The 13,292-nt window shown below is 34.6% G+C and overlaps 3 protein-coding genes and 1 pseudogene across 5 annotated transcripts; 2 read left to right on the forward strand and 2 right to left on the reverse strand.

Moving 5' to 3' along the window:
- The first annotated feature begins 970 nt into the window (after positions 1 to 970).
- On the forward strand, positions 971 to 5,050 carry LOC132188211 (glutathione S-transferase T3-like). Of its 3 annotated transcripts, XM_059602624.1 has the most exons (5): positions 971 to 1,100; positions 1,432 to 1,523; positions 1,627 to 1,671; positions 3,806 to 4,201; positions 4,330 to 5,050. In XM_059602624.1, the coding sequence occupies exons 4-5, from the start codon at positions 3,806 to 3,808 to the stop codon at positions 4,876 to 4,878; spliced, it is 945 nt and encodes a 314-aa protein (XP_059458607.1). In that variant the 5' UTR covers positions 971 to 1,100; positions 1,432 to 1,523; positions 1,627 to 1,671; the 3' UTR covers positions 4,879 to 5,050. The 3 variants fall into 3 exon arrangements, with proteins under 3 accessions (XP_059458607.1, XP_059458621.1, XP_059458614.1); XM_059602638.1 differs by having other exon boundaries at positions 1,627 to 4,201; XM_059602631.1 differs by lacking the exon at positions 1,627 to 1,671.
- Positions 5,051 to 6,386: 1,336 nt separating this feature from the next.
- On the forward strand, positions 6,387 to 7,108 carry LOC132167439 (uncharacterized). The gene has a single exon (XM_059578412.1). The coding sequence runs from the start codon at positions 6,506 to 6,508 to the stop codon at positions 7,058 to 7,060; it is 555 nt and encodes a 184-aa protein (XP_059434395.1). The 5' UTR covers positions 6,387 to 6,505; the 3' UTR covers positions 7,061 to 7,108.
- A 711-nt stretch (positions 7,109 to 7,819) lies between these two features.
- LOC132168039 (uncharacterized) lies at positions 7,820 to 8,427 on the reverse strand. Its single transcript, XM_059579104.1, has one exon. The coding sequence runs from the start codon at positions 8,369 to 8,371 to the stop codon at positions 7,832 to 7,834; it is 540 nt and encodes a 179-aa protein (XP_059435087.1). The 5' UTR covers positions 8,372 to 8,427; the 3' UTR covers positions 7,820 to 7,831.
- Positions 8,428 to 12,607: 4,180 nt separating this feature from the next.
- Positions 12,608 to 12,793, reverse strand: LOC132168264 (U2 spliceosomal RNA; annotated as a pseudogene).
- Between the last annotated feature and the right edge of the window lie 499 nt (positions 12,794 to 13,292).

The following is a 13,292-nucleotide window of genomic DNA, read 5'->3' on the forward strand; positions in this document are numbered from 1 at the left end:
GACTGAGGCATGCCTCTCTCCTTATCCAAGTTTGAAATTTGTGCAGAGTTTGAAACGGAACAATGACTTTGGGAAGGGGGGTTGGTCCGGTATGTGTCTATGTGGCAAATGTTATTCTTACTAATCTCAAAGGGTTGGCTAAAGTGATAAAAGTCTTAGTCTTGGTGACATCTTTATTGGGTTTAAGGTTTAAGATTACGCCTGCTGACGAAATTGGAATCTAACCCGATCTATATGGAAGAGGCGATTTGCATGGGTCCAGAAGTTCTCCATCATAAAAAAAAAATAAAAATAAAAACCCCTAATATCATATTAACCTTCTTCCCTAAAGATAAATAAACACAAATGTAGTATCCCTAGGGCCTAGGCTCACTTGTAAGTTTGTAAAATGGTGTAGTTGCACAAGGGACCGTATCCCACAATAATTTTGTTCAATAAAATCATTAGACTAGCTTTTTCAATGGGATTGCTAGGGTTCTTTTCCTCATATTATAGCCCAATAATACTTGACACTAGGGATAGAACCAATTTCTAATCATCCAAACTTAAAAGCCTTTTGGATCAAGGAAGAGTCCATTACCATAAAAATTGAAAGAAAGGAATTAGAATGTTTTTTAGTAATTTTTTATTGTAAGTAACATGTGTTACATTCATAATGGTGTTGACGTGGCGCATTAGCAGATTTTGTAAACTTTTCTAATAACATAAACTAACTTTTCTAATAACATAACATAAATCGAAGTTGAAGGACAAAAATTGCATTTGTAAAAAACATAAAAACAACAAAAACAACCTAGTTTCCATGTATTCTTTTTTTATGCTAAGATGTATTTTATGTTAAACGACAATAGTAAAGAAAGACTTGGAAGTTGGAACACATGCCGTTCGCTCGACGACCTACCGCACAACGTTGCCTTCCTTATTTCACAAAAAGCCCTATCTCTCTCTCTCTCTCGCTCTGTCTCTCTCACTCGTGCGGCAAAGGCCCCATCTCCATTTTTTTTTTTGGGGGGGTTGGTTCTTAAACACAGTGTTCCAGTTATAAAAGAAAGGAAATATAAAAGTTTTGGCTGCAGAATTTTATTCGAAACGGTCTTTCGGTACGTGATTTTACGCAGTGGGATTTTCCCAGGGGCACTCTTCTCTTTGCTTTCTAATTACGTGGTTCTTGATCGAAAAGCTGCAAAAATTATTATTAGCTGATTGGATGTGAAATCCCGGTCAAGTTTTGATTGGTTGAATTTCTTGGCTTGTTTTTCTTTTCTGGCTGCTGCTTGTTTGTGCAATGAACTGCATTTCATCTGACGAAGACAACAAATTAATTTTTTTTTTTTTAGTTTTTGTCCTTTTTTATTATTTTTAAAATTTTTTAAATTTGGTTAACTCATTGCATCTTGTTCAATGTGTTGGAAAAAAAAAAAAAAATACCAGTAGGCCGTTCATCAATGGAGGGTCAAAGCGACACCATTTCTGGTTTACCAAGCACATCGCATGAGAAAACATGCAGCAGTTCCTCATCTCAGGTTAGTGTTTTTCTCCATTGTTATTGTTATTATGACTATTATTGTTGTTCGCCTAAATATTATAGCTGTAATTGTGGAAGATTTTCATTTGTTTGTTATGCAGTAATCTTTGAGATTTTGCATTTTGTGGGTGGTCGAGATATGAAAGGTAATGCCCTTGTAATCTTGCAAAGTGCTTTGCATTCAATAGAGATTTACTGTAGGGCAACTTCTAACGGGCTATGTGCCATTGACAACCTTAGTGGTTTAGATGAGGCATGATTACTTGAATGCTTTCAGCTAATGCTTAATTTTTTTTAGACCTGCTACCTTTTGAAAATATTCTGTCAAGAATATATGAGACACATGGATCAAACTTTTTGACTGTCAGAAAAATATTCTCTCAGAGCTGTCAGTAGGCCAGACGGTTTTATTCCTCTGGGGAGTTATGTTCACCTCCATAATCAGAACAGGAAGCTTACCTGGATTCCCTAGATTTAATGTGGGGTTTCTGATGGGCTTCAAGAAAGAGACCCCCCAAATAGGGAGAAAAAGAAGAACACAAGTCTAGAAAGTTAGTAAAACAAGAAAAACGAGGACTATTGTATACCGCTGACCAAGCATAAAGAGATTTGAACATATATGTTCTTAACTCTAACACTGGTGTCTCACAAACTTCAAAGCTCCATGTGTTTTGCTCTCTCCAAATGCACCACATTAAGCATAGAGGAGCTATCCTCCAAGCCTTTAAAATGCTACTTTCCAATTGACCTTTCCAGGTAGCTAACAACTTCACCACCCTTCTAAGCATGACTACTCTACACCAAAACCCAACAATTCTCTAGCCACTTCTTTATAGTAGAGAAGAAGATCATCTATGGTCTCCTCACTCCTCTTACACATGCAACACTAATCCACCACTTTAACATTCATCTTCCTCAGGTTATCCAACATTAAAATCTTTCCTAATGCCGTCGTCCACACAAAGAACCACTCTTGAAGGAGCCTTATTTTTGCGAGAAATATTTCTGACCAACCCTATTCTAGTTTTTGTTCCTTTTTATTTTACGTCTTCCCCTAGATGGTATCTAATTAGTGCAATGATGTATCTAGATTTTTCCTCTTTCTTCCCACCCATTTTCTTCCAATAAAGGGTTGCTTATAAAATTCACTTGTCCAGAGGCCAATAGCATCATGCCATGAAAGGAAGAATTGCGTGTATTAAGGTACTTGATAACATTTCTTTGTTGAACTTCTGGGTATTCCTTAGGATAGGAAAATAAGTTCTGGACATTGTAGAAAATCAACAATTATTGCTGTCTTTGGTTTCGGATTCTCAATTTTTGTCCAAGAATTCGTGGGTTTTGAATACTTTATAGATTTTTTTTTTTGGTAGTTTTTGTGGGTTTTGGGCATAATTAACTCGTTAATTGGAATTTGAGTTAATTAAAAAAATAAAAAAATAAAAAAGGAATTCGAGTTGTGGAGTGTATTTTTTAGAACGCTAGTTTGGATACTGAGAAAATTGACTAGTAGAAATGAAATTGCAGTTGGCTTTTCTGTTTTTTGTTGCTTTGGTTTCGAACAATTTTCTCAAAACATATATATTGTTCTGCAAGGCTCACTTGTGGTTGTTTTTCTCGCCAAAAAATTCTTTTCTTAGCTTGTCTTTAAAATCAAAAGGTTTGTATAGTAGTATGAATTCTAAATGGTTTGGAAAACTGAGTATTGGTGTTATAGATAACTTGGAAGTTTCAAGGTTTGTGCAGATCTATGGCACAATGTATATTGAATTCATATACAGTAGCCAGTTGACCCTGTATCTCTTATTGCACTTAATTAACATGATATTTGATTACTGATTAGTTGAACGGGTATAGTGTTGTTTGTTGCATTTAATTTATGAATAATTTTGTGTGTCCTTTCTGCTTCTATTGATTTTAGAAATGTAAAATTTAATCCAATAAGTTTTCATCCACCATGTGAGTGTTATCAAAGGTTAACTATGATGTCATACAAATTTCTATGTGGAGTGGTGAATCAACACAATTTTGTCTTGTTGACTCTACATGCACCCAAAATTTCCTTCTTTTAATTGATTTCAAGTATCATTTTGCAAATTAAGAGGGGAAAAAAATCAAAATCCGGTGCTACTGATTATGAGTTATCCACCCAACTTTCAACTCATTATGGTTTAATCTCTGTTAGTTTTATTGTACTGGTTGACTGTTGTATATAATTTTGAATGTTCTTGTATATGGTTTCTGCATTGTAATGTTTTTGGTTCACTATGCTCTTACAAGATGGGTTCACAAATGAGTGAAGGCCCTTTCTCCACTATGCTCGTACAAGTGGGGGAACAAGGCTACAATGAAACTCTTCCCCAAGCTAGCCTGGGATCCACTACTAAGAAATCTCAACGGGGTAGAAACTTCTCCATTGAAGAAGACATTATACTAGTAACGGCTTGGCTCAATAGTGACATTGATCTAATTCAAGGGAATAATAAAAAACCCAAGACATTTTGGGAAAGAATTTCAGAGAACTACCATGAACACAACAAAGAAACCATGATTGAACGTTCTATGCATTCTTTATCAAATCGGTGGTCAACCATCCAACTTAGCACCAACAAGTTCTGTGAGTACTTAGCACAAGTTGAATCGAAAAATCCAAGTGGTGTTAGTGACCAGGACAAGGTATAAATGGATTGTTACTAATAGTGTAAATGAACCACTAATTAGTTTCAAGATTCTAATTATTTTCAATCTGTGTAATTTTATTATTATTATTATTATTATTATTATTATTATTATTATTTTTCCAGATTGATGAGGCGAAGGCTTTGTATAGAAAATTCGAAAAGATAACATTTCAATTTGATCATTGTTGGAACATGTTGAGGAAGGTGCCAAAATGGAACTCACGTATGGTTCAAATGAAATCTAGAAGAAAATCAATTGGTACAAGTTCTCCTTCTACTCCGGAGGCGATACATTTATGGGAAGACAACGATGTTGAAAATGTGTTTGTAGACTTTGAGAAACCACTAGGCAAGAAGACCTCAGAAGATAGAGAGAGAAAACGAAAGAGCAAAGATTCTCCTACTTCGAATACTATGGATGCTTTGAGTAAATTAAAGGAAGGGAAGATGATATCATATGAGGAGAGAAATGAACAGATTTATACGGTAAAGGAAGAGGTTATTCTTGTTGAAAAACAAAAGCTTGAGATTGAACAAAGGAAAGAGGAAAGAGAACAAAGGAAAGAGGAATGGGAAATTATGATGATGGATACAAGTAACTTGTCTCCAATGCAGCAAGAATATATTCATTTACGTCGAGTGGAAATCCTTGAGAAGCGTAGGAGTAAATAGTCATCAGCATTGGAATGTATTTATTTAAGTGAATTAATCATGACATCTTGTTTTGCACAAGGATTTTGTTGTGTTTGTTAAGTACTTTCTGTTTCTTTGGTATCTAGTGATGATAATATACTTTTCTAAGGTTCTATTCTAATTGTGTATAGGTATTTGATTATGGGAAAGTAGTAATGACAAGTTCGTTTTAAGCAGATGTTGTCCATATTATGTTGGTCACAGATGAGGACTGCAAACAATCATTTTTAGATGCATAATTTGTTGTTGATTAGTTCTCGATATCCTGTAAAGAAGCGCTGATTTGTATTTAATTGATGGTAACTTACAAAATTGAAAATTGATTGAAGACTAGCATACGTAGACAGTGTGATCATACAAAATTAAAAAGTTCAAGTTCTTAAAATTAGCTATGTATTTGCCATAAATATTGCTTGACGAGGTTTGATTGGAGCAGGGAATGGGTTTCTGTCTTTAATGTGAAGATGATTTTGTATTAAGCCCACAAGTTTAGGTGTATGCTCGTTTGACGGTGGTTCGAGGGGACTATCATTGATTTGTTTATAAACAAAGCCATATGCTCCAACGTATAAATCTTACTCATCTTCAACAATTATATTATGCTCGCTATTATAATCTCTTTAAACGTTTCAAGGTAGTAAGACCGTGCAGGTTCATGCACAGTTACAAAGCATTCCAAATATTCGCTCTATATCCATTTTTGCTAACTCTTGAGCTGTAGCAAAAATTGTTTTTCGAATATTGTCCACGAATGATATATATATATATATATATCAACCATCAGTGAGCTAGTATCCAATTGTATAGGTGTGATCATTAATTGAGTTGTTAACCAAAGGAGCACGCCCTTCAACTAGATTGCTAGATACAAAATGAATAATGTAACCTGGATAAACGTTAGAGTCGTAACACAACTTGGTCATATAACTGCTTGTCGGAGGACAAGGAGGCCGCTGGCGGAGAATGTTTAGAAAAAAATGTTAAAATAGAAAAATAAATGCTCCTAAGATACAAAGTCACTTTTCTTAAAAAAGTATGGCTATGTTTGGCAACAGGCCGGGCCGACACTGTAGCTAGAACGGCACTGTTCCAGCTACAGTGCCAACAGCAAAAATTGACTTTTTGCTTAATTTTTTTTTTTTTTTTTTTTAAGTAAAATATTAAAAAAAAGAAAAAATGATGAGAAAGGGGTGGCTGGCTTTAAAAAATAAATAAATAAATAAATAAGCAAACAGTCAATTTTTGCTGCTGGCACTGTAGCTGGAACAGTGCCGTTCCAGCTACAGTGCCAGCCTGGCCTGTTGCCAAACATAGCCTATTTGTCTCTAACAATATTATGCACTGGGTTATAACAAACATTTTTTTCAGGATACAATGACAGCATAAGTCTTTTGACGGTTGTAGCAATACACTTGGAAAACCAGTCAACCAAGGCGGCTATAAGCATTTATTAGTTTTGCAATTGCAATCTTGCCCACCACAACTATCTTACCTGATATCCAGGCAACTTCTTGTGGTCATTTTTCAACAGATATAAAAGGCCAATACCCTAGCCACTTTCCAACTAGGTCTTTCCTTAATAGACAATTGTAATCAAGAAGTACAAATGGAAGGAAGTTCTTGCAAATCAGAAGGAAAAGAAGGTGGAAATGGATTCAGTGAGATCACTCTTCGGCCATTGGATCTCTCTGACATAGACCATCTCATGGTGTGGGCTACAGATGATAAAGTGACTCGTTTTTGCTCATGGGAACCCTACACTTGTAAAGAAGATGGCATAGAGTTTATCAAGACCAAGGTTATTCCCCACCCATGGTTCAGGGCAATTTGCCTTGACAGCCGGCCAATTGGTGCCATTTCAGTGGCCGAAAATTCGGGCAATAAGTGCAGAGGTGAGCTTGGGTATGTTTTGGGCTCCAACTACTGGGGCAAAGGGGTTGCAACTAGGGCAGTGAAACTGGTGGCTAATACTATATTTAGCGAGTGGCCACACTTGGAGAGACTTGAAGCTCTGGTTGATGTTGAAAACGTGGGCTCCCAAAGGGTGCTGGAGAAGGCTGGGTTCCAGAGGGAAGGTGTTCTGAGAAAGTATATTTTTCAGAAGGGGAAAACTAGAGACATGGTTATGTTTAGTCTTCTCTCTACTGATCCCAAAACCTGAATATTTGTACAAATTTTAATTATCAAGGCTTTTGTTATTTTAAATTTATTTTCAATACTTTTGTGCAATGTCTTAGCTTCCTTCTTGCCTAGCTTTTCCAATGTGGGACAAAACCAGGGTCCTACTTTGGTAGAAGTGAAAAACAAATGGGATTTATGCCATAAATTAACCTTAATTATGAGTTGGGTGGGGTGCGCTAGGCCGATGCTTTGGTGCAACGCATAGGCGACGAACGAGGGCTCCAGTAGCAAGCTACGTGGTGAGCCTTCCCCAAAGAAAAATAAATTTAATATCGTGTGGCCCATATCAGATATTAAAAAGGTATGAGTTTAATTAGGGTAATGATAAACAGAACGCTGAATATAAACAGTTATGTATGCCCAGCGTGCTGTGAATCATTACTCAAGTTTAAATCATGAGACATGTTTTTTTGTATAATGCCCCGTTTGAGCTCTCCTCTGCCTTTTTCGATGTGGGACAAGACCGTCAGACTTTTGCAAGTGGCCATAATAACTTCAAGAAAACAAAAACTTTTGCTTTACAGAATTTCATATATGGAGCAGAGATTCTGGGAATGTGGATTTTGTTGACTTCAACCACAGATTTCACGAGTCTATCAGACTATCATGGATATTATGTTGGCATTTAACTAAACTCGTGTTCCACAAATTAAAAATTCAATCAATGGGGAAAAAAAGGAGCGAAAGGAACATATTAATATTAAGATTAATAGCATTGCTTATGATCATAATCATTCGGAATCCGATCCACTCACAACATATTATCAGTTATTAGGAAGCTATATATAAACATGTCTCTAATTTCTCCTCTGCAAAATTCATACTTTCTTAACAACCCTTCTCTCAGAAACCCAACCTTTTCTAGCACCCTTTGAGATCCCTTATTTTCTACCTCTACCAAAGCTTCAACCCTTACCAAATCTGGAAATTCTGTGAAAACTCCAGAGATTGCCATCTTCAATGCTATTGTGACTATGTCTTGCCCCCAGTAATCCGTGGCCAGAGCATAGCCAATGTGCGCTCTGCATCGGTTGTCGCCGGATTCTGGCCGGATCGAAATGGAACCAATCGAACGGTCATCCAAACATATTGATCGATGCCAAGGGTGGTCCTTCTCAAGGTATATCAATGCTTCCCTGGAGGTGACGTTCCATCTAAGATAGCGCGTTACTCTGTCATCCCTAGCCCATTTCAGGAAGTCATCAACGTCAGAGAGCTTGAATGGACGGAGGGAAATTCGTGAAGAATCCATTGAACTTGTGTACTGAATTTGAAAATGTACTTGGTGCATGCATATATATATATATATATATATATATATATAATGGCCAAGAATGTTACAGAGCTTGGTCAATTATGGTATACATTATTGACAACCCGGCCGGTTAAATGATGTAGATGTTGGTGGCCAAGAATGTTACAGAGCATATATATATATATATATATATATATATAATGGCCAAGAATGTTACAGAGCTTGGTCAATTATGGTATACATTATTGACAACCCGGCCGGTTAAATGATGTAGATGTTGGTGGCCAAGAATGTTACAGAGCTTGGTCAATTATGGATACATTATTGACAACCCGGCCAGTTAAATGATGTAGATGTTGGTGGCCAAGAATGTTACAGAGCTTCGGTCAAATGATGTAGATGTTGGTGGGTACTTTCTACTTTTTTTTCTTTTTTCTTTTTTTCTTTTTCAGGAAAAATGGTGCTAGGGAGTGTTAAATTACTATTTATTTTAATTTTAAAATTATTATTATTATAAAAGTTTTAAGTTTATAAAAAGAGTAATTTAATCATTTAATTAATACTTTAACCGAAAGCGATCAGACTATTTTATTTAAAGAGAAGTGATAAAGGCATAATTTTGGCTCAACTTTTTCTTGTGTGGTCATTTAAAAATAAAAAATAAAAAAATTATGAAGCAATTAATAACACCAGTCATTTTTTATTTGGTTTTTTTAAAAAAAAAAAAAAAAAAAGAGAAAAGTTGGGATGCTTCTTATTTAAATATGACCATAATAACACATATTCATCAAAACTGCACACGAAAGTACATTAAACTTGTAGTAGCAGACAAATCGGCCATTATCATTCCAACCTGGAAATTTTGTCTTTAAGACGGATGGGAAATACCTTCTTCTTTTTTCTAAGGAGAATGACACATTTTTTTTTCTAAGGAAAATGATATGTTGGAGTGCTATATTATCATTTATCTTAATATTAAGTTCTAACTTCTAATACCATGTTAAATCATAATTTGTTTTAAAAGTTTATGCTGATAAAAAAAAAAAAAAATCATTTAATCAATACTTTAATTAAGAACATTGAAGTTACATTGAACTTGCGAGGTAGTAGACAAATCGGCCATTATCATTCCAAGCTGGAAATACAATTTTGAACCATGGAATATTTTGGAGTAGCCCATCCAGCGCAACTAGTCGGAATATGGTATATTGACGTGACACTATTTAAAAACATATTGGGGAAACTACAATAAAGACCCTCAAACTTTCACCCGTTTTGAAATACTTCCCTTGAACTTCAAAATCTCTCAATTTGGTCCCCTGAACTTTCAATTGCTCTCAATTTGGATCATTCCGTTAATTTTAGCCGTTAAAAATTCAAAAAAAGACCAAAATATTCCTGATTTTTGGTTTTTTTTTTTTAAATAAAAAAATGTTTTAGAAGTTGGAATTTTATACAAAAGTTAGGGGTATAAACGTCATGTGACTTTTAAAATCTGACGGAGGGGTCTAAATTGAAAGCAATTAAAAGTTCAGGGGACTAAATATAAAAATTTTAAAGTTCAGGAGAGGTATTTCAAAACGGGTGGAAATTTGGGGGTTCTTAGTGAAGTTTTCCCAAACATAGTCCACCCATAATACTATTAAATTAATTCCACCATCTAATAGTCTTACTTTTTTTTTTCTTTTTCTTTTTGGTGTTGAATAACATCGATACACCACATCTTTTCTATGACTCTTTTCTTGTTAATTTCATAATATTATATCAAATAAAGAAATTATGAACGCTGCATGGAGAAGGAATTAGGATCTTTTCCATTTCGTTTAAACCATATAATATCTAATCTAATATAATATGTAATAGGAGAGTTTTAGATAGGAGAGTTTAAGAGTTTAACACGTGGCATTCTATTAATCTGACAAATCATTAATATATAATAGGAGAATTTTAGATAGGAGAGTCTAAGAGTTTGGCACATGGCACTCTATTAATCTGACAAATCATTATATTAAATAAAACTGTGCGTTTGAATTTTTTTTTAAGCCTTAAGTAGAATAGGCTAATATCATGACATGTGTCATTCTATTTAAAATCAAAACACACGTGTTTTTTTCAAACTATCGTCTTTCTCAATCTCAACTGCCATATCTAATCTAATCTAATCTAATCATCATCATCATCCTATATATAAAAGCCAAGTTTTGACGTAGAGAGGCTAATATTGTGACATGTGGCGTCTTTTTATGAAGACAAATGTCTAATATAATATATAATAGGAGAGTTTTAGACAGGAAAGTCTAAGAGTTTGACACATGACATTCTATTAATTTGACAAATCATTATATTAAATGAAACTATGGGTTTGAATTTTTTTAAGTTTTAAGTAGAATAGACTAATATCATGACATGTGTCATTCTATTTAAAATCAAAACACACGTGTTTTTTTCAAACTACCATCTTTCTCAATCTCAACTGCCATATCTAATCTAATCTAATCTAATCATCATCATCCTCCTATATATAAAAGCCAAGTTTTGACGTAAAGAGGCTAATATTGTGACATGTGGCGTTTTTTTATGAAGACAAATGTCTAATATAATATATAATAGGAGAGTCTTAGACACGAGAGTCTAAGAGTTTGACACATGACATTCTATTAATCTGACAAATCATTATATTAAATGAAACTGTGCGTTTGAATTTTTTTAAGTTTTAAGTAGAATAGGCTAATATCATGACATGTGTTATTCTATTTAAAATCAAAACACACGTGTTTTTTTCAAACTATCATCTTTCTCAATCTCAACTGCCATATCTAATCTAATTTAATCTAATCATCATCATCATCCTATATATAAAAGCCAAGTTTTGACGTAGAGAGGCTAATATTGTGACATGTGGCGTCTTTTTATGAAGACAAATGTCTAATATAATATATAATAGGAGAGTCTAAGAGTTTGACACATGACATTCTATTAATCTGACAAATCATTATATTAAATGAAACTGTGCGTTTGAATTTTTTTAAGTTTTAAGTAGAATAGGCTAATATCATGACATGTGTCATTCCATTTAAAATCAAAACACACGTGTTTTTTTCAAACTACCCTCTTTCTCAATCTCAATTGTCATATCTAATCTAATCTAATCTAATCATCATCATCATATATATATGAGATATGCTACAATGCAATATAATGCTCACATTTGGCCCATATTTAGTGAAAGAGAGAAGATTGAAATTCAAATTTCAAATTTCAATCCTCCCTTTCATGTGATTGTCCATCTGACACGTCACTAAAAATGGGCCAAATGTGTGCATTATATTGTACTGAAGCATTTCTCTATATATAAAAGCCAAGTTTTGACGTAGAGAAGCTAATATTGTGACATGTGGCGTCTTTATATGAAGACAAATGTCCATGTTTAAGTGTAAAACAAACATTTTGTTTTTTGTTTTTTGTTTTTTTTTTTCCTTTTTTAGGAAAAAAAAAAACCAAAACAAGGCTTTGGTGAAACGTTGTACCTTCAATTATTTGGAAAAAAAATTGGAAAAAATAACTTATCTAATAAACAGTAGATCAAACCTCTTTCAAAACAACGTATCTAAATCAAACTTCTTTTCCATACCTCTCTCCTCACTTTGCTTCTCTCCTAAATATCTATGGCATGCAGTTATTCCAATATAGAGCATCTCAAGGGGACAACTATGGAGAAGAAGATGGCTTCAGGATGTTCTACATGACGGAAGGGGGACCTGAAGCTCTGGTTGATGTTGCAAACGTGGGCTCCCAAAGGGTGCTGGAGAAGGCTGGGTTCCAGAGGGAAGGTGTTCTGAGAAAGTATATTTTTCAGAAGGGGGAAAAGAAGAGACATGGTTATGTTTAGTCTTCTCTCTACTGATCCCAAATTGTACAAATTTTAATTATCAAGGCTTTTGTTATTTTAAATTTATTTTTAGTAATTTTGTGCAATGTCTTAGCTTCCTTCTTGCCTAGCTTTTCCAATGTGGGATAAAACCAGGGTTCTACTTTGGTAGAAGCCAGAAACAAATGGGATTTATGCCATAAATAAACATTAATTATGAATTAGGTGGGGTGCCCCAGGGGAAAAGGATCCTCTCCATTTCAAAATTCCTCAATTTCTTCTATTTAGTGTATTTTGAAGGGTAATATTGTCCAAAAGTTTAATAATGGTAGTGCATTAAATGTAATACCCTTCAAAATACACTAAATGGAGGAAATAGAGAAATTTTGAAATGGAGAGAATCCTGTTCCTGCGCGAGGCCTATGCTTTAGTGCAACGCATGGGCGACGCTCGAGAGGCCCAGTAGCAAGCTACTATGGTGGGCTCTCCCCCGAGAAAAATAAATTTAATATCTTGTGGCCCATTGGGCCAGATATTAAACTTAAGAATAAATACTACATTTGATTTCAGCCAAAAGACCTTAGAGTAATGATAAATAAAACCCTGGACATGAACAGTCATGCACACCCAGCATACTGTGAATGATTCCTCGAGTTTGAATAATGAGTCATGCTCTTTTTGTATAATGCCCCGTTTGAGCTCTCCTCTGCCTTTTCCGATGTGGGACAAGACCGTCAGACTTTTGCAAGTGGCCATAATAACTTCAAGAGAACAAAAACTTCTGCTTTACAGAATTTCATATATGGAGCAGGAGCTTCTGGGAATGTGGATTTTGTTGACTTCAACCACAGTTGTCACGAGTCTATTAGACTAGCATGGATATTATGTTGGCATTTAACTAAACTCGTGTTTCACAAATTAAAAATTCAATCAATGGGGAAAAAAAGGAGCTAAAGGAACATATTAATATTAAGATTAATAGCATTGCTTATGATCATAATCATTCGGAATCCAATCCACTCACAACATATTATCAGTTATTAGGAAGCTATACATAAACATGTCTCTAATTTCTCCTTTGCAAAATCC

This window comes from Corylus avellana, chromosome ca1, assembly GCF_901000735.1.
Source record: "Corylus avellana chromosome ca1, CavTom2PMs-1.0".
In the NCBI taxonomy this organism is placed as follows: Eukaryota; Viridiplantae; Streptophyta; class Magnoliopsida; order Fagales; family Betulaceae; genus Corylus; species Corylus avellana.